Source organism: Biomphalaria glabrata, chromosome 4 (assembly GCF_947242115.1).
Source record: "Biomphalaria glabrata chromosome 4, xgBioGlab47.1, whole genome shotgun sequence".
NCBI classification, from domain to species: domain Eukaryota; kingdom Metazoa; phylum Mollusca; class Gastropoda; family Planorbidae; genus Biomphalaria; species Biomphalaria glabrata.
Genome location: NC_074714.1, coordinates 5,166,282 through 5,185,668, shown reverse-complemented (window position 1 = coordinate 5,185,668; position 19,387 = coordinate 5,166,282). Strand labels below are relative to the sequence as shown.

General features: G+C 36.2%; 1 protein-coding gene across 1 annotated transcript in view; it reads left to right on the top strand.

Moving 5' to 3' along the window:
• The window catches only part of LOC106055832 (protocadherin Fat 4-like), a 33,678-nt gene extending 14,975 nt beyond the window's left edge, over positions 1-18,703 (top strand). Inside the window, exons 11-22 of the mRNA XM_056027054.1 lie at positions 439-3,562; positions 4,550-4,691; positions 9,715-10,084; positions 10,811-10,970; positions 11,435-11,632; positions 12,263-12,376; positions 13,014-13,113; positions 13,914-14,122; positions 15,496-15,518; positions 15,992-16,033; positions 16,212-16,349; positions 18,076-18,703. Coding sequence (XP_055883029.1) covers positions 439-3,562; positions 4,550-4,691; positions 9,715-10,084; positions 10,811-10,970; positions 11,435-11,632; positions 12,263-12,376; positions 13,014-13,113; positions 13,914-14,122; positions 15,496-15,518; positions 15,992-16,033; positions 16,212-16,349; positions 18,076-18,278 — 4,823 coding nt within the window. The 3' untranslated portion in view covers positions 18,279-18,703. The remainder of the gene's footprint in view (positions 1-438; positions 3,563-4,549; positions 4,692-9,714; positions 10,085-10,810; positions 10,971-11,434; positions 11,633-12,262; positions 12,377-13,013; positions 13,114-13,913; positions 14,123-15,495; positions 15,519-15,991; positions 16,034-16,211; positions 16,350-18,075) is intronic.
• The last annotated feature ends 684 nt before the right edge of the window (positions 18,704-19,387 follow it).

Below are 19,387 nucleotides of genomic sequence, written 5' to 3'. Positions count from 1 at the left end.
ATTAAAAAAAAAAAAAGGGTCTGGGGGTCACATTTAAAAATAATCATTTAAATGCATATTAAATATTAGAAAATGTGGGAAATTAGCTTAAATTTACAAATGCAAAATTTCGCACATCATAAATGTGACAATGCTTTAAGACTTATAGATATTATTCAGTGAATTTATACAAAAGCCAAATATATGTAGTAGTCTCCACAAAACTCTGCCTAGGGCCTCCAGTTACTAAGATCCGGCACTGTTAACCAAATACTAAAATTTCAATGTATCAGTATTCCTCCTTTAACCAATATTATATATAGTAATATCAATCGATGTTTAATTTATTTTTATTACGAATAATTTACTGCAACTATTTAAAGGGATGTAATGCTCACGATTATTTTAAATCTAACATGTTCTAACTTTAATGCCTATTTCTGTTTGAATCTTGACAAGGTACCTTAGTGTTAAAGGTTATGGCTACTGATAGTGACCACGGCCCTGACGGAAGTGTTACCTATCGACTGGTCAACAGCTCCGTTCCCTTCATCCTGGACCCTACCACTGGAGAGCTTCGAGTTGGACTAGGACTAGACGCCGATACCACTAATTTGTACAACCTGGACATCGTGGCTTCTGACAGCTCGAAAACTGAAGTCCAGTCCAGTAATATGACGCTGACCATTATGGTTGATGATGTCAACGATAATCCTCCTGTCTGCTCAAACATCCTTCCTAAGGATCTGACCAACCTGAATGTAACAGATGTGATATTAACTCTCAAGTGTACTGATCCAGACGCCAGCAGTTCAGCTATTACCTACACCATAGTAGGACCAAACCCGAATGGCATGTTCACACTTAACTTAAACGACGGTGTTCTAAAATTAAACAACAAACTAAGCGCAGGTATCTTCTATCTTCAAGTTCAAGCATCAGACAACGGTTCGCCACCGAAAACGACCACAATGACAATAGAGATGAAATTAGACAATACCTTGAAATTTAAAACTTTTCCCACCTCTCCTGTCGCTGTCAACGAGATGACAAACGTGTCCACTTCAATAGCCAACTTTACCACAGAGGGCTCCTACGAGGCGCCTGTCTTCAGCATCGTGGGCGGCAACGGAAGCGCAATGTTCAGCATCGACCACCTCAGCGGCAACGTTAGGATCGCTAAGCTTCTGGACAGAGAGACCATCTCGTATTACACGTTGGTAGTTCAGGCCGAAACAGCCAGCAAGCTGACAGCCACCACCACAATGAGCGTGTCTATAGAAGACTACAACGACAACGTTCCGGCCTTTGCTAATTCTTTCACGGCGCGAAGTTTTATGGAAAACGTCACAATGCCTCAAGTCATTGGCGAGTTTCCGGCTCAAGACATTGATTCTGGAGTCAACGCAAAGCTAACTTACTTCATATGTTCTGGGAATGATGATAACGTTTTCCAGTACGACTCTAGTAATGGCACCCTCAGGGCTACAAAGCCGTTTGATAATATGAAAACGCCCGCGTATAATCTAGTTTTGTGTGTCAAGGACGGTGGGACGCCCTCTCTGAATAGCTCAACCATTGTTCTTGTGAAAATTGAAAGCGTGGACAAATTTAAACCTACTATCACGCCATCTGGCGGGGCCGTAAGTCTCACGCTGAGCGAGAGTGTCACAGTCGGGTCCAGAGTTCTAATCATCAATGGTTCAGATCCAGACCGCGGGTCAGAATTGAATTACACGATATATAATGAAAGTCCGCCAAACCGTTTCTTTATAAACTTACACACTGGTGAGGTCTACGTTATTTACCCGCTGGACAGGGAGACGGAGCCCACTTTGAATTTCAGTGTCAAAGTGACCAACACTAAAGGAGAGTCTGCCAACACAACTGTCAGTGTCACGCTCTTGGATGTCAATGACAATGACCCCGTGTTTAACCCGTCCTCTAACCACGTGTTTTCAACAGCTTACGGCACAGCGTCTAACACGAAACTTGGCGGCTTCTCTGTGACTGACAAAGACAACGGAGTAAACGGATCCGTAGTCTTGTCTATCACTTCCGGCAACGCCGATGGCAAGTTTAAAATCAGTGGCTTTGATTTACTTTCAAATTCACTTTTGGGCCCCAACGTCCTTCAAAAATACGACCTTCAAGTGACCGCTACTGACAAAGGAAGTCCAGCTCGAAGTTCCACGGCCTTTGTAACTGTTCACATTGAACCAGAATTCAAACAACCTTCCTTCACTGTGAATAGCTCAGATCCGAAAATTCTGAATGAGACGCATCCCGTAGGAAGTTTGGTGGCCAAAGTGTACGCCACAAATTTAGGGGCTACTGAAGGGTTTGCTGGGGATCTTATCTACTCTATTACAAGTGGTGATCCCAACAAAAACTTCTTCATCGAGCCTTACGAGGGCGCCATTCAGTTGGTGTCGCCACTAAGCTACGCCAGTAAGTCATTCTTCTCATTGCTAGTGCTTGCGCAGAACAGAAAGAAGCTTTCATTAAACAGCACCGTCTTGGTCAACGTGACCGTTCTCCAGGTGAATCTTTACACTCCGCAGTTTACGAGCGATGTGTATAACTGGACAGTCAATGAAACAGCCAGCTCCGGTTCGTCTGTTGGTAAAGTCAGCGCCACTGACCTCGACGTTGGGCAGTTTGGGAAAGTAAGCTACTCTTTAAAGTCCGGGGCTCCATTCCAGGTCAACTCCAGCACGGGGTTGATCACTTTGGCTGGCGCGCTGGAGTACTCGCAAGCGAAAAGCTACAACTTCTACGTCAACGCCATCGACAACGCAGGAGCTACCAGCAAGACATCATCCGCAGTCGTCTTTATTTACGTCATTGACTTCAACAACCACTCACCAGTGTTCACTAGCACCTCCTACAGCGTAAGTCTGCCCGAGTCATTCCCCTTGAACCAGGAGTTCCTCATTACTAAAGCGAATGACCTTGACTCCGGGTCTTTCGGGACTGTCTCCTACACCATCACTTCCGGTAACAGTGCAAATCTTTTTTTCATCAACACATACTCTGGATCGCTGTCTCTCTCTGGAAGCTTAAATTACGACACTGCTGTAAAGCACGTGATCACAGTGCGGGCCGCGGACGGTGGTAGCCCGTCGAGATCAGCCACAGCCAGTGTCACCATTCTGGTCACGGATGTCAATAACCACGCCCCGATTTTCAGCACGAACCGGGTGGATGTTAACATCTCCACCGCTACGCCACCCCTCACCAACGTACACCAGGTGTCAGCCAGGGATGATGACGTCAACATCAACAGTCGATTCTTCTATGCCATCTCTGGCGGCAACACTCAGGGGCTGTTCTCCATAAACACCGTCACTGGCCAGATCAAAACCACAAGAACTGTCACCTCCGACAGCGGGTTCTACACATTGACGATCATCGCCGTTGACCAGGGGCTACCTCCGCTGACCGGAACGACTACAGTAAACATACTCGTGAAACCAGTCATTAACAATGTTAGCGATTACCAAGTCGCTGAAAACGAGCCAATAGGGACTATAGTCAGCAAACAGGTCTTAGGAGCGAATGCGCCTAATTATACTATCGAGTAAGTATACTATGGAGCAGAGGTACTCAAACTTTTTTGACCAGGGAACCCATTGATATAGTCAAAACTTGCCCATGGACCCCTACGTGATAAGCTACACAAATGCATAGGCCTAATTTATAAATTATGTCGTCAAATGAATACTACGTAATAGACATATACAAAACAGTGAGGGGCGAGGTATTAAAATTAACCGATCGTAGAAACTGGCTTTTAGCGAAGAAGTTATTTTATTTGTATACACTTAGTATTTCTGCGGACCCCATACGGTCGTCTCACAGACCCCTGGGGGTCCGCGGACCACAGTTTGAGAACCTCTGCTATGGAGTATTCTATAAGGTTTTCAAATACGTAACTAATGAAATATAAATAAACATTATGCATGTTTACCTAATTGCTAAAAAAAAGCTAGATTCTAAACGTTGATACTAAGAAGGAGATAATTAATCTCATTAAAATGTAATTTCTCAGGACTCATAGGAATATAGTGAGTAGTTCCCAAAGAGTAAGCTCGATATACTGGAGCATAAACGACCCAGAATAAGTGTGGCTGATATTGCAATAAGGCCAGATGTTATTCCAATACAGAAGGTCCTCGGATTACGCCAGTCCCAAACAAAATGGCCGCCGTTGCCATAACAACAACATTTTCAAACTTTTTTTTCTCTAGATTTTTGATAGGGTACTCATGCATAACATTCCTGTATAATATCATTAGATTTGAAGCACAAAAAAAAAAATTTGGTCTCTAAGTGTTTCCCCTACCCTTAAGCCAAACTTCTGGCAAGCAGCAGATAGTTTGTCAATCAGGGACTGATTCGGATGTGTCTTCAGATTTAAAGACTATTATATAATAGCCTAAACCTCCTGCAGGATGACAACGGGTATGGCTAGAACCCTATTAAACTGATTATTCAGTAAATAGTTCACCACAGCGTACCAGGCTATGCATAGGCGTATGTCTAACAGTGTCAATGTTTCTTGCAGAGGCGGAAACTACTTAAACAGCTTCAGTGTGAGTAGGACTGGCTACTTGAGTACTAACAGAGTACTGGACAGAGAGGACTATGGATACTACCAGCTTTATATGGCGAAATGGAATGATTCCAAGATGATTGACAGCTATTTCGTAAGTAAACCAAATTCATCAGTTCATATTGGCTGTCATTATGACCCTTAATACATCCACCATTTATTAAAAATCTGGCAATAAAATATTAGTAGTAGTAGTTAAAGACAAAAGTTTAATTTTCGCACAAGCGCTCCTTCTTCCTTAGCGCCATTAGAGAATGGAATGGGTTGCCCGAATCAGCCAGGAAAAACAACAGCTTAACAGAGTTTAAGTCATTGATCAACATGCATGACGAGATTGACGCTTGAAATGTGTGGGACGTAATTATTTTCTTTTTTTAAAGTAACGTCTGTTATATAAGATAAGATACAGTGGATGAGTGGAAGATGATTTTATTTAGTAACTCAAAATGGCTTCATGAATAAAGTTTTCCGAAATATGAACATTTAAACATGGAATAGGCTGGTTAATGTTGTGTTGGAGTGCTCAGACGAGGAGTCCTATTTCTGAGATGATTAGCTCAGTAGTTTTCAGATCAGGCAGCTGTGAGGATTTCAACGATAGACTAAACAATGTCAACTAAATAGATAATAATTGAGCTATACTTTTAACAATATCTCAGTGCGAGACAGTTGATCTTCTTTAGGAAGCCAGTTGGCTGAGCGGTAAAGCGCGTGGCTTCCGCCTCGGCTCTAATGGGTACCTGACATTAGTTGAGGAAAGTAAAGGCGGTTGGTCGATGTGCTGGCCACATGACACCCTCGTTAACAGTGGGCCACAGAAACAGATGACCTATGGATCGCAAGGGGAACTTTACTTTTCTTTTACCCCTAATTAGTTGCCCATTTTTTTTTTTAATTTGAGTGTCTTTTTGTCAGAAAGTATTTCCACATTGAAATTCTGTTTTGGAATAAACGGAAGAGGGAAATAAAAGAAGTTTGAAGCTATAGTGCTAAAGAGTGTAACAACAAACTTAGAAGAAAAAAAAAAGATAACTTATCAAGATTTGTATTGTTTAACGGATCAACCAGAAAGCTAGCTAGTTTTTATTAATCAGGTGCCATTGTTTTGTTCTGTCTCTTATAAAGTATGCAGCTTATCTTATCTTATCTTATATAATACAGACGTTACTTCAAAAAAGAAGATGATTACGTCCTACGCGTCATGCATTTAGTTATGCTATTAACCAATGACTTAAATTCTGCCAAGTCATTGGTTTTCCTGGCTAGCTCAGGCAACCCATTCCATGCTCTAATAGCACTAGGGAAGAAGGAGTATTTGTACAAATTTGTCCTAGCATATGGGACGAGGAATGTGCCTTTATCTTTGTGTCTTTCAGAGTATTTTATTAAATTTTGTTTTTGTATTTGAAGATTATGGTTCAGTATTTTATGTATTGTTGCTACTTTACTTTTGAGTCTTCTGTCCTGAAGGCTTTCTAAATTTAGTGATTTTACTAAAGGTGTTACTCTATTTAAATGTGAATATTCGTTTGTTATGAATCTCGCTGCTCTATTTTTGTGTCTGTTCCAGTTTCTTAATGTTTTCTTGAGTTGAGGGGTCCTAAACGAAGGATGCATATTCTGTGACGGACATGGTCGGTATTCTTTGAAGATGCTCGACAAGGGTGAATTCCTTTAAGTCCCAGTTTTTTTAGATTTTTTTTTTTTGTCTTCGGTTCTAAGGCACAAAATTGTGTGTTGATCATGTCTGGACAGAGTATAAGAGACTTACTTTGTCTTTAAAAAGCTGGAGTCCATTTCTCTTTTTTGTTATACTCTCTATTCATTTCCACTTCTTCTGGGGAGAGTGAAATTTTCGATATTCTCCCATCTTAACTCTTTCTCTCCGTAATTATTTACCACATTCTGGTGGAATCAACGTTGGTATCGTCATTTAGGAGAGAAAGAGTTAAGCCAGTAGGGCTGTGTCTGCTTTTGGCACTGCTTTCTATTTCAATTATCTTCTTTAATGAAGTAACGTCTGTAATCTATAAGATAATGTGTGCTGAGATCCAATGGCGAACAGTTTCCTCGCTGTTACTGAGGTCTAAAAGAGTTGTCCTGAGTTGTTTTATATTGGGAACATCGGAGTTCTTATGCATTATTTTGTTAACCTCTTTTAATGTTTGTTTTTTTTTCAACTGCAATTGAGGTCGAGAGAGATGTTGATTAGTGGTCAATCTGCAAAACACAGGAAGTACATAGAATGACCTATATTTGCAAACTATTTTACAAAGCCTGTATCAAGTGAAGTCATGTTATTTCTCCCATCCCCCATTCTCGTATCCAGCATAAACTTTGTTCAATTATTCATCGTTCGTAACAAAGCATGGATAAATAAAAAAATAAGCAACTAATTCATTCATTCATTACTATTAATTAATTAATTTTGTTGGATATAGACATAGTTGAAATCTTGGTAACTACTGGGATTTTTTAAGGATAGACTAAACTGTGATGGTTAGTAAAGGATACCTGAAGGTTACTCGACAAAACAGCGAACGACAAAATAGCGCGAAATTTCCCGACAAAATAGTGCGTCACAAATTAGCGCGGATTGTATGTATACATATTGAACTAGAAGGAAAAGAGAAGGCTGACACGCTTGCCAAGTGTGGGAGAACAAACACACAATTAAACATTGCGGTCTATACAGAAGAAATGAAGAAACTAATAGTGAATAGAATAAATGAGAAATGGACGAGCTCTCACACGAATCACAAGAAAGATGGTGCCTACTATAACCTTTCACGACTAGATCAACGTCTAATCTTTCGACTCTGGACCAGACTCAACAGAATGAGACAACATATGTTCCGGAAGCTCCAAAATTGGAACCAGTAAAATCTGCCTGTATGAAGTTTCACCAGAGAATGCTAACCATGCCCTTCAAAACTGCATCTTTTACCAAGAGGCCCGAACAAGGCACTGGCCCCAAAAAATACCCCAATAGAAAGAAAACTATATGGAGAGCTCCCTGATTTGGAAACCACTGCGCACTCTGTTTACTTTTTCCCATCTAATGTCAGGTACCCATTAGAGCTGGTTGGACTCACAGGCGATGTAAAGATCCCGAAATTAAAAATCCCAGTCTTCACCGGGATTCGAACCCCGGATCAGCCCCGCACCTCCAAATGAATAAAATACATAACACAATATTGTTATCATTTTGTCATGTTCATTATTTTGTCATGTATACTATTTTGATTTGCGCACTATTTTGTCATGTGAACTACTGTGCCTTGTGCACTATTTTTTTCATGTGTAGGTTTACTATTTTATCATGTGCAATATTTTGTCAGTGTTATTTTGTTGACGTTATTTAGCCGATCTCTGTTTTGTCGGGTTACTATACCTGACCAGTTTCTGACATATGTTGAGTAGGTAACCTTGGTTGGTCGTTGTGTTGGCTACATGACACCCTCATTAACTATCGGCCACAGAAAAATGCGAGCTTTGCATCATTTTCTTCGATTTCTTTGTCTGAAATGGAGAAACTCTATTTTATTTACTGAATAAAATGCAGGGCCGGTCTTAGGCCACTGCCATCTATGCGGCCGCAGTGGACCCCGCACTTTCGTAGGCCCCGCGCGATGCGAATTGTAGGTGTAAACTATTAAATTAAACCATTTTAACTTATTAAAGGGTTCCTGTAATTCTCCTGAAATTATAAAATATAAGAAAATGTCATGAAAATGTCCTGAGATTATTAAAATCTTCTGAAAACTGATGCAAATCTTAAAACAGACAAAATTGTCATTTCGATGTGTCATTCAATATGGAAAACGCCAGTCCTACTCGCGATTAAAAAAAGGCATTGTCAGCTTTCATTTAATAAAAATAAAAATAATAAGCCGAATTTTAACCAAAACAAGAACTTCTAATACTTATTTATTTCAATAGCCACTAGCATACAGATATAGATCTAAATCTATCTCGATGTCTTATATAAAAAAAAACGATATTTTGCGAGTCGATAGTAAATCTAAAAGGCAGATCTGATGTTTACCAGTTTTTTTTGTTAGAAAACTACTCTACTGTAGATGGCTTGTAAAGTTAATTTAACAGTGATTTTGTACTTAGTAAAGTATGAATAAAATGCAAAGACGAATTTATGTTCTAATACAAAAACTTAATTTTCACTTATTATCCTTATCAAAACCCAAATTAGGCCCCGCGAAATCCGTTTCGCATAGGGCCCCGCAACCTGTAGGACCGGCCCTGAATAAATGGGTGCCAAGACAGTCAAGTGTTTTTTTTTTGTTTGTTTGTCTGGTTGTGCAGTTTGCTCGCTGGACTGTCGTTCGGACTTATCGATTGTTCCAGGTTCAAACCCATCCCGCTCCCATCCCCCATCGTCCTGCAGGAGGTTTGGACTAGGAAGTAAATTATCTGCAAATCTGAAGGAACAACTGAAACATGGAAAACATTTTAAAAACATTGTGTTTTGTTTTTCTAGCTTGTAATATGTTAATGCAGTGATGCCCAACCTTCTTCAGCCCGCGGGCCAAATAAATTTCCCACACTCTTGTCGCGGGCCACATCATTGCGAAAATGGAAAAGCAATAGAGCAGACGACGTTTTGATTAGAAACCAGTTGTATCCAACATTAATTCTATAGCAATTAGTTGGATGTTTCAAACTTCTGAATGACAGGCTGCAATGCAAATACTCCATTAAAACAGATATATTTTATGTATTCTGTACAAAACAAAATGTGTCCATATTTTCTATTTATTGTGTTCACTCCAAGCCAAGTTTTTGTTCAGCATTCCCATGTATTCAACACTCAAATGTTGACCAGCAAGCTACCAATCACGGTGCTACCAAAAGAAGTCAACTAAAAAATGGCAAGGACACGGTTTGGTTATTTTTTTTTATCATATATTTTACATTCCCATTTATTGTATTGTGGAGAGAAGTTCTGAAGGGCCGGTTTAGACCCGCATCGCGGGCCGGATGTGGCCCGCGGGCCGTATTTTTGGCATCACTGTGTTAATGCATTTTTTTTGTAAAACAATTAGATGTATCTGCCGTTACTATTTTGTTTAACCATTATCTCCGTTTCTTTCTACAAGACCATCTACGTTGAAGTTGTTGATAAAAATGACAACTCGCCAGTCTTCAGCCCTAGCTCAATGTACATCTATGTGCTGGAAAAAACTCCCGCTGGAACCACTGTTGGTCAGCTGACCGCTACAGATCTAGATGGGCCTAATAACAACGTCATCACGTACACCATTTCGTCCCAGTCCTCTCAAGCAGGCCAGTACTTCAGCGTGGACAGTGCTACTGGGCAGATAACAGTTAAGAAGCCTGTCGACTATGAAACTGTTTCTTCCATGGTGATGAGGGTTGTCGCAACGGACAACGGCACGCCTAAGCTCTCGTCCACGGCCACTGTCAATGTCATTGTAGAAAATTTTAAAGAAACAATTATAGCACATGGTGAGTAGCCTACATTCTTAAAGAGGATCAAATTTTATTATATTGACCTATAACTTAAGCTGTTAACAAGCATAACTAGATGCATTACGCGAATGACGTAGGCCTAATCATCTTCTGTTTTCTTGAAGTAACGTCTTATTTTATAAGATAAGCTAGTGTCTGCATACGATTTTTTTTCTATCAATTTAGCATTATTAGACAATTAGAGTCTAGGTCCATTTCATCTTAAAATGTATTCCCAAGCAATTTCCATTGTGCAATAAAAAATAGTCGCGGTATCAGAAATTTGTTTTTAATCAGCTTGTTGGAACTGTAGACCCTTTTGACCACTGGAGTGAGGATCTAGATCTAGGCCAATATGTTAATAATTGTAATTGACATTTAACTAAAGCTTCCTCCACCATTGAAGATTTCTGATTTTTTAAATTCCTACTGACTTAACTGCACAGTGCCAGTTGGAACTAAGAATTGCATGAAATAAAGCCATTAAAGGTAGTCTCGTTGAGAAGTGGGTCGAGGCAGAGGGTATACGGTTGATTGGTAATCTTTGACCACCGTTTGGTTTTACAGTATAGAAGAAAACTTAGACTGCTTCAACTTAAATCTAGATTTATATTATGCCCTGTTTATAAACTATCTGACAATTTTATATCTAGATATATGTGTTTTATAGTAACCAAGAATCAATGATTATGATTATTGATGTGGTCAGAAATGTTTCCACAGGTTTTAATACAACCTACTTCATCTCCCACGAGTTCCCTCACGATGCTGCCAGTGGGGATGTTGTATGCAGTTTGATCCCTGAAGATTTTGGTTTGGATTCCAATGTGAATAGGAAGAATGATACAACTTCAGTGGGCAACAATGTCTTCAATGTATCTAGGTAATGGCTCAATGCTTTAAAAAATATTAAATTTGTTTAAGGTAATTTTATGTCTTGGATGTGATCAAAACACTATTATTAGAATTATTATATCTATTTTTGATGTGACTTATTAATTTGGAAATCTATTTAAATACATAGAAGAAAAAGACAGCTGAAGAAACATGTTATTCTTGGTGTCATACTCAAGTGTGACATGGAAGGTTTTTTTTTATAAATGTCGCAGCTTAACTTAATGTGTTTCCAGACAAACTCTCATTATTGCAATAAAAACCATTTTAATACAAATATTAACTAGATCTTGTAATTTAATGTGGTTCGGAGATGTCTTTGTGTTTGAATGAGTAAGAGAATAGTATCTGTTTTCATTTAATTTATCTCTTGATGTCTGATTACAATATCATCCCCAAGTATATGCTTATTTTTTTTTCAACTCTTTGTTTTATACTTTCATCACTTTCTAGAGCTGGTGTGGTCATTGTTAACTTGAAGGACCATATCTATGAGAATGGCCGCTACTTCCAGTGGGTAGTGCTGACCACCACTGACCCCTACAATACCACCACTCTTATGGGTCTTGTTCGCCTGGACACATTTAATAAGGACAAACACCTGGTGGCTGTAGTTGTTAGTTTAGATGAAGCATCACTAGAGGCTAAAAAGTAAGACTATTAATTTTATTTTATTATAATTTTTATATTTATTATTATGTTGGCAAGTTAGAAAGCAAAATTTACATAAACAGTATTGCACTGTCATACTAATGACATAACCAGAATTACACTGTCACACTAATAATATAAACATAATTACACTGCCATAACCAGAATTATACTGTCACACAATATAAACAGATTTACACTGTCACACCAATGACCAAACATAATTACACTGCACACTAACTAGTAAACATATTTACACTGTCACACTAATGACCTAAAAGATTTACACTGTCACACTAATGACCTAAAAGATTTGCACTGTCACACTAATGACCTAAAAGATTTGCACTGTCACACCAATGACCTAAAAGATTTACACTGTCACACTAATGACCTAAAAGATTTGCACTGTCACACTAATGACATAACAAAACCTACAATTTTTTATTCTTTGAGCTTAATCTTGTTTCTTTTTCTAATGAACTTTCTGTTTTGCTTTTATCAGAGAAAAAGTTTGGGATTTTATAAAAATAAATTATAATTACTAAGATCAGTTTTTAAAAGAATTACTGTGCATATTTGTTTACACTTTGAAATTAAAAATATTGTACCTTCCTCTTTCTGAAACAGAGATGCCCTTTTAGCAGACTTGCAAGCCAAGTTTCCCTCACCAATGAAAGTAAAATTATGGGACATTCAGTCAACAACTACAGTTACTAACAGAAGACGATTATTGGCAACCGAGTAATAGTTTTGCTTATGTATTTTATGATTTATGACTTTAAAAATCTTTACAGTCATCTTCATACAACCAATTTTAAAAACACTAATCTCACCAACCAAGTTTCAAATAGATCATTCTACTTGGCAGACTTTACAGACATTAACAATCCATGACCTCCTACTACTAGCAAGATACTATTAATCAATTTAAAAAACACAGTAAAATCAAGATAAGTGCCATTGCCCATTGCAAGTGTAATTTACTTCTGGTAAATTAAAACTGGAATAATTTGATCTTTAAAAAAAATGTAAAAACTTATTTTATGGGTAAACATAATTTTGTCTGAACTGAAAAAAAATTATTATTTTTTGGCTGAATTAAAAATCCATCGAAATTATTAAATTTTTATTGCTACTTACTTGTGAAGAAAGAGAAATTTCTTAAATGAATTTACCAAGTGTGTTAAAATTTCTTTACAATGTGTAAATTTCTGCTCTTATAAACAGGTCCCTAACTATCCTCAAGACATTTCAGTTTTAGTGGTGAACATTTTGTATTCAGTTTGTAGATCACTTAACAACATACTGAAAAAGGGTATTAATAAATTAGAAAAAAGAATTTCAAAGTTTGTTAGATTTTTAAATATCTTTGTTTCAGGTCTTCTGCACTGATTGTTGTTCTTGCTGACAGCGCAACTGACTCAATAAATAATGTGGACCAGAGTAAAACTTTCCTAACCCAGTCTGAAATTCTTGCGGTGAGTACTGACTTTCAGAATTATGCGTACTTGATTAATGTGTTTAGGTAGAGTTATGGGTAGTATATTTTAGGGAATATTAGTAAGGCCAATATTAGAATATGCATCCTATGTTTGAGATCCCTCTACTCAAGGAAACATTAAGAAGCTAGAACAAATACAAAATAGAGCCATAAGATTTATAACAAACGAATATTCCAATTAGATTAGAGTAACACCATTAGTAAAATCATTAAACTTAGAGACACTTCATGACAGAATACATACATGAAACACTAAACCATAATTTACAAATAGAAAAACAAAACCTAATGAAATACTCAGAAAGACACAAGGATAGAGGCACATTTCTTGTTCCGTATGTTTGAGCTTGATTCTCCAAGAAAGAGTCATTGCATGCTTTGTGTTCAGTTTAAAAAACTAATCAACCAATTAATAACAAAATTTTAGTCACATTGAGCATCTAATGTTGTCCCTATTTCAATAACTAAGCTAATTCCTCCTTAGAACAGGATGGCACCTGGTTGTGTGGTGTGCTATAGGGTGTCATTTGAGTGTCTCGGGTTTGAACCCTTCCTGGTGCAGTCTCCCCACTTCCCTTTGGACAATTTTGACTCGGAATAATAACCTTCAAATCTGAAGGATCTTCTGAAGCATGTAAAAAAAAATTTTTTTTAATGTATAAATCAATATTATTCAAGTTAAGAACGCAGTATGATGAGAATGTAAAATGAATCAAAATACATCAGACTACATAAAAATTTAAATTTAAGATGCTGATAATTACAAAATACCCACAGAAACTTCAAAGTAATAAAGATGGAACCCCTGTCAGTGGTCTGACAAGTGTCCCAGTAAGTAAGGTGGCACCCTACACTGATGTGACGACAGACAGTAGCATGGACACTGCCATGATTGTCCTCATTGTTTTTGCCGTGCTTGCAGGCATCATCATCATAGCAGCAATTATAGCCATCCTGGTCTACTGCTTCATCTACCGAAGAAAGAAGTGAGTTATGAGTACATCTTATTAAAAAAAAAAATAGGTCATTTGTATCTAGACAAGTAGACAAACTATCCTTGGAAGTTTCTCCATCATTTATTTTTCAGTAAGAAGAATTAAGTGTTATAACCATAATCTTGCTAGTGTTTCTGCGCTGTAGACTGCAAGTTGTACCTATTTATGTTCATGTCATTTGGTTTAATAATACAGAATAGGTGAATAAGTGAATGCATAAATGAATTTGATAATGGAAAAGGATGATATAAGAGTGATTTGCCTTGAACATTTGATAAGATTGTGTTGTAGTTATTAATTACAACAAAACTATGGCTTTTCACATTATGGCCATAAGTTTTTAAAATAATTTTTTAACTCCAAAGAGTGATTTGATTTCCATAATGGATCATCATTAAAGTAATCTGCTTCCCATGTTTCCGTATAACAAATTTCCGGCTATGAAACTTTTAGCTTTTGAAAAACCTTTTTAAATATGTCTCACAAAATTAAATTAAGTCAGTAAGCTAATAAACACTCCAGGTTTTTATTTACTTTGAGAAGTAAGCATTTTCAATTTCTTTATATTAATGTTGTCATCATTATTTGCTTTTTTTTTAATATATAAAGTATAACTGGAGAATCTTCATCATCAACTTTCTGTTGACTTGTGTTGACTTTTGTTGTTGGGCTGCTGTGATGGTTTGCATAGTTAAATCTCTCTTTTCCTGGTCAGAAGCTATACTTAGCATAATTTAAAGAGAGAGGCTGGTTCATTCTTTAAGTTTTTCCAGCCAGCTTTTCTTTGGACAACTGTTACAATATGACAGATTCAGCTCAGCCTTTGTCTCACTGCATTTAACCAGCCAGTTGACTTGTAAAAGTACAAACTCATTTATTTTATTCCCCTGATGTCTGATAGCCAGACGTTTACTCTTAAAGGCTTGCTTTTTTCCTTCTGCCTCAGTGTTCAGTTTCCAACGTTCACAATTATATGGTGGTACAGAGACCACTTACAAAGGATATAGTTTTAATTTTGCTTGAAAGCAGATGTTACTCTTCCAGATTTCTTATTATCTGATAGGCTTTAGCTAGGCTCTAGGCTTGAAACATGATAAGGAGACAAAGGTTTAATCTAGATCAGCTTGAAATAGTAATATTACCTTTTTCAATACCTCCTTCTGTACAATAGCATGAACACATAAAAGACTTTTTTAAATTTTTTTTTTTTACTTAAAGGGGAAATAATTCTATTTTCCTTCCATGTGGCTTTTGTTTGTTTTTTGCACAGAAATTTACCAAAGCATTTTTTTAATAAGTTGTATTAGACTGTTTTTTTTTATTATCATATGATAGGCCTATTTTATATCTTTTGTTCTCTGCAGAGATAAAGAAAGAGAAATCTTATGTAAGTATAGTGTCATTTTTTATTTTTTTTTATCAATACTGTGAGATAAGTACTGTACCAAATAGTGTAATACACATACACAAAACACGCAGAACTATGGCTTCTCAAATGGACAATATAAATATTTAAATTATCAAAGCTAAACATCAGAGACTTGAGAATGTGTTAAATCAGAGGCAAGCTTGGCAGTGGCTGGGTACCTGTGCAAGTAGCGTATCAGGTCTATGCATATTTGTTCAAGGGTTTGATGGTGACAAAAGAAGCTTTTTATTGCTGGTCCTGAGGCAGTTGCCCCACTTGCCACCATGGCCACCTATGCCTAAATATATGCCATTTAACATTATTATTTTTTATTTAGTTATTCAGTCTAAACAAATTTATAAACTTTGTAATTGTGTATTGAAATAAAAAATCAAAAATATAGGCCTGCAATACAATATATTAAATTATACCATTAAAAACTTTGTTTATAGTAACTAAAGACAAGAAAAAAGAAGAAACTTTCTCTAAAAGTGGTAAGACACCTTTATTTTTTCACTTTTGTTTTGTTTTGTTTCCATGACCATATTAAGCTCACAGTTTAGGCATGTGTTCTATTTGCAAAAAAAAATATATTTATTAGTAAAATTAAAATTAATGTCCTTAAGCCGGATAGATCTACTTATAACTTATTTAAATATTTGTCCATTTCAGCTCCGATACTCACAAGTCTGGGAGAAGAGAAAAACCATACACCAATATACAGTCAAGTGAATGATTATAACAAAATCACTGACCAACATACAAACCTAACTGACCGTAGTGTCAACTCACAAAAGCCTGTCCAGAAAGGTTTGCCATGTTCTGATAAATTTTGTATCACTATATTAACAGCTCTAAACATATTCTAGTCCTAGTGCTTTATGAAAGCTGGACAAGATTAAGATTTGCTAAGGCACTAAGCTATGTGAGAAATGGGATCCTTTATAATGTCACATCTTATGTCAGAAGCAACCTAATAAGATTTTCGTATACCTAGAGTGTTCAACTAATATACAATTAAGGAGTGGGGCCTATATAGATTATATATAGTGAAATAATACAGCCCATGAAAGGCTCTGGCCTGCTTCAACACATCCCTTCATTCAGATCTTTCCTGGGCCTTTCATCTCCACACCCTAACCCCAAGCTGTTGCAGATCTGCCTCCAAAATCACATCATCAATCCATGGCATTCAGGGTCTTCCAATGGGTCGCCTGCCTTTCGTTTTTTGCCTGTATATGATTTTCGATCCTCTGTTATCTGACATTCTTGTTCTATTTTATTTCTGTATCTATTGGTGGGTCTTCAAACAATTGATATATCTACATTTTTAGTTTAAAATTTTTAATTACTCAAAGGTCCATTAGAAAGTGGGAACCCAATATGCTATTGCTTGTGTTGCCTACATGTAAATCATGCACTAATTGTAAGAAGTGTAGATATATTTTTTACTTTTAATGTCCTTCAGCCAAACTAACTGCTGGAAATATTTCTAAATGAATGTGCCCACATTAATCTTTGTGACACATGTATTAAACAACTGCAATCTAGAGTCTAGTTAATAATGTTGACACAGATATGTAACAAATCTAAAAGTAAGAATGATGCCATTCCAAGAAATATATATATATATTCAAAATCTAACTTTTAGACTTGCAGAGTTTTCTTTATGATTTGCATTCTAATAAATGAAAAGTTATCATGGAATTCCCATATTGGTGAAATTATTTTAAAAATCAACAAAACATTAAAAGTTCTGAAAATTATTGTTTTATCCTACCTTATAAAATATTGACGTGACATTACAAAAGAATATAATTACATCCTATGTGTATCCCTAGGTCAATCTAGTCATGCATTTTAATTAATAGCTTAAACTCTGCCTAGTCATTGGTTTTTCCTGGCAGACTCAGACAACCCATTCTATGCTCTAATAGTTCTAGGGAAAAAGGAGTATTTGTACAAATTTGTCCTAGCATATGAAAGAATGTGTCTCTATCTTTGTATCTTTCTAAGTATTTCTTTAGGTTTTGTTTTTGTATTTAAAGATTATGGTTCAGTGTTTTATGCATAATTGGCACTTTACTTTTTAAGTCTTCGAATAATTTTACTTATGCAAACTAAATAAGAACATAAACAAGAACTTAAAACTATAGTTATATCCTGGTCAAAGCAATATTAAAATATATATCCTCTGTTTGGGACCTCTCAACTCAGGAAAATATAAACAAGAACAGAATCATGGACAAATTTTTACTAGTGTTCCTTCTTCCCTAATCCTGTTAGAGCATAGAACATGCTTCCTTAAATCGACCAAGAAATCAGATGACTTAGCAGAGTTTGTTTTTATTGCACATAGATACATGTATCTATCTTCTTTTTTAAAGAAACTTTTGTAATTTATAAGACAAAATATAAAATGATATAAAAGTAATCTTTGACTTAGTTAAATGTAAATCTTGATCAAAGAAATATAGAACAAACCATTTCTTCTTCTTTGATTTTGTACTTTAATCGCAACAATACATACTTCCAGATAAATCACCAACACGTTCAGAAGCAAACATTGTTAAAGATAGCCCACCTGACCCTGATGATGATGGACAGCCTACCCAGCCTGTGGTAGCCACCTATATAGCTACAACCTATTCTGCTCTGGATGACCCACTGTCCAGTACAACTAGTCTTGACAAATTGCCTGTAGTTGAGGAGGAGGAGAGCCATATCAGTCATGCGTAAATAGACTGTTGTCCATCCTGTCACAAAGAATGTCTGCCGGCCAGTTTGCTAATGTTGCAGCATGCTTTGACTGTTTAGTAAATATTTATGGAATGAAAACAAACTTTCAATAATTAAAAAATAATTAAATCAATGTAAGTTTTTTCATCAATCCATTAAAAAAGATGTGTATCATTAATTAGATGTTTCTAAAAAATATTTTCGGGGATGTTTTTAGAGAATTAGCAAATTATTTTGTATACCTTACTATTTAAAATTGTTTAGTAACTAAGATGAATTGATCAATGTATTGATAAAAAGATATTCTAAATAGCAATGCTAGTGTACGGAGAATAGAGAAAATGAGATAACCCGGTGTTGACTTGCACTTTTGAAACATATACGTTTTTTTATAGTATTGGAAATAAAAGTTTTAATTTAGACAAGTAATTTGTTTAAATTTATGCTTTTTTTCTCAAATGGAATGTAAATGAATAACAAAAATTAAGCATTTCATAAAAAATGTGTTCATTGAATCCTTTTGCTACCAAGATTGATTTCTGTATTCATTTGTTTGGGCTAAATGTATTTTTAAATACTATTAGGCCTATTTTGGATTGTTTTAAAATGTCTTTTATAATTCAGTTATTAGATCTGCATTTATATTTAGACACAATGGTTTAATCTAACCTCAAGCTTCAGTGAAAAACACAAGAAAAAATGAAAAAAAAAAAAAGAAATATTTGCTCAAAGCAACATTTTATTTAACCCTCAACAGATCTTTTTAAAATCAACATTTTTGGACCATTAAAATCTCTCTGTGCAATACAGTGAGAGATTGAGTAACAAGCATATTCAATAAGGTAAATGTTAGGAATGTCATCATAGCACATCACCACAGTGCACACAAGCATACACACACACATCTCATAAACAGCATAGCAAAAAATAATCTGTAATGTTGTTATACAAGCTTACACATGAGAGCCAAATATTGTTAAAAAATAATAAGAAAAAATTTTTGTAATACATCTATTATGCTTGAGGAAATTTATCCTACACATTTACATTCACAAAACTGAAATGGACCACATCTACTATTTCCATACATCTACTATTTCCATGGCTCA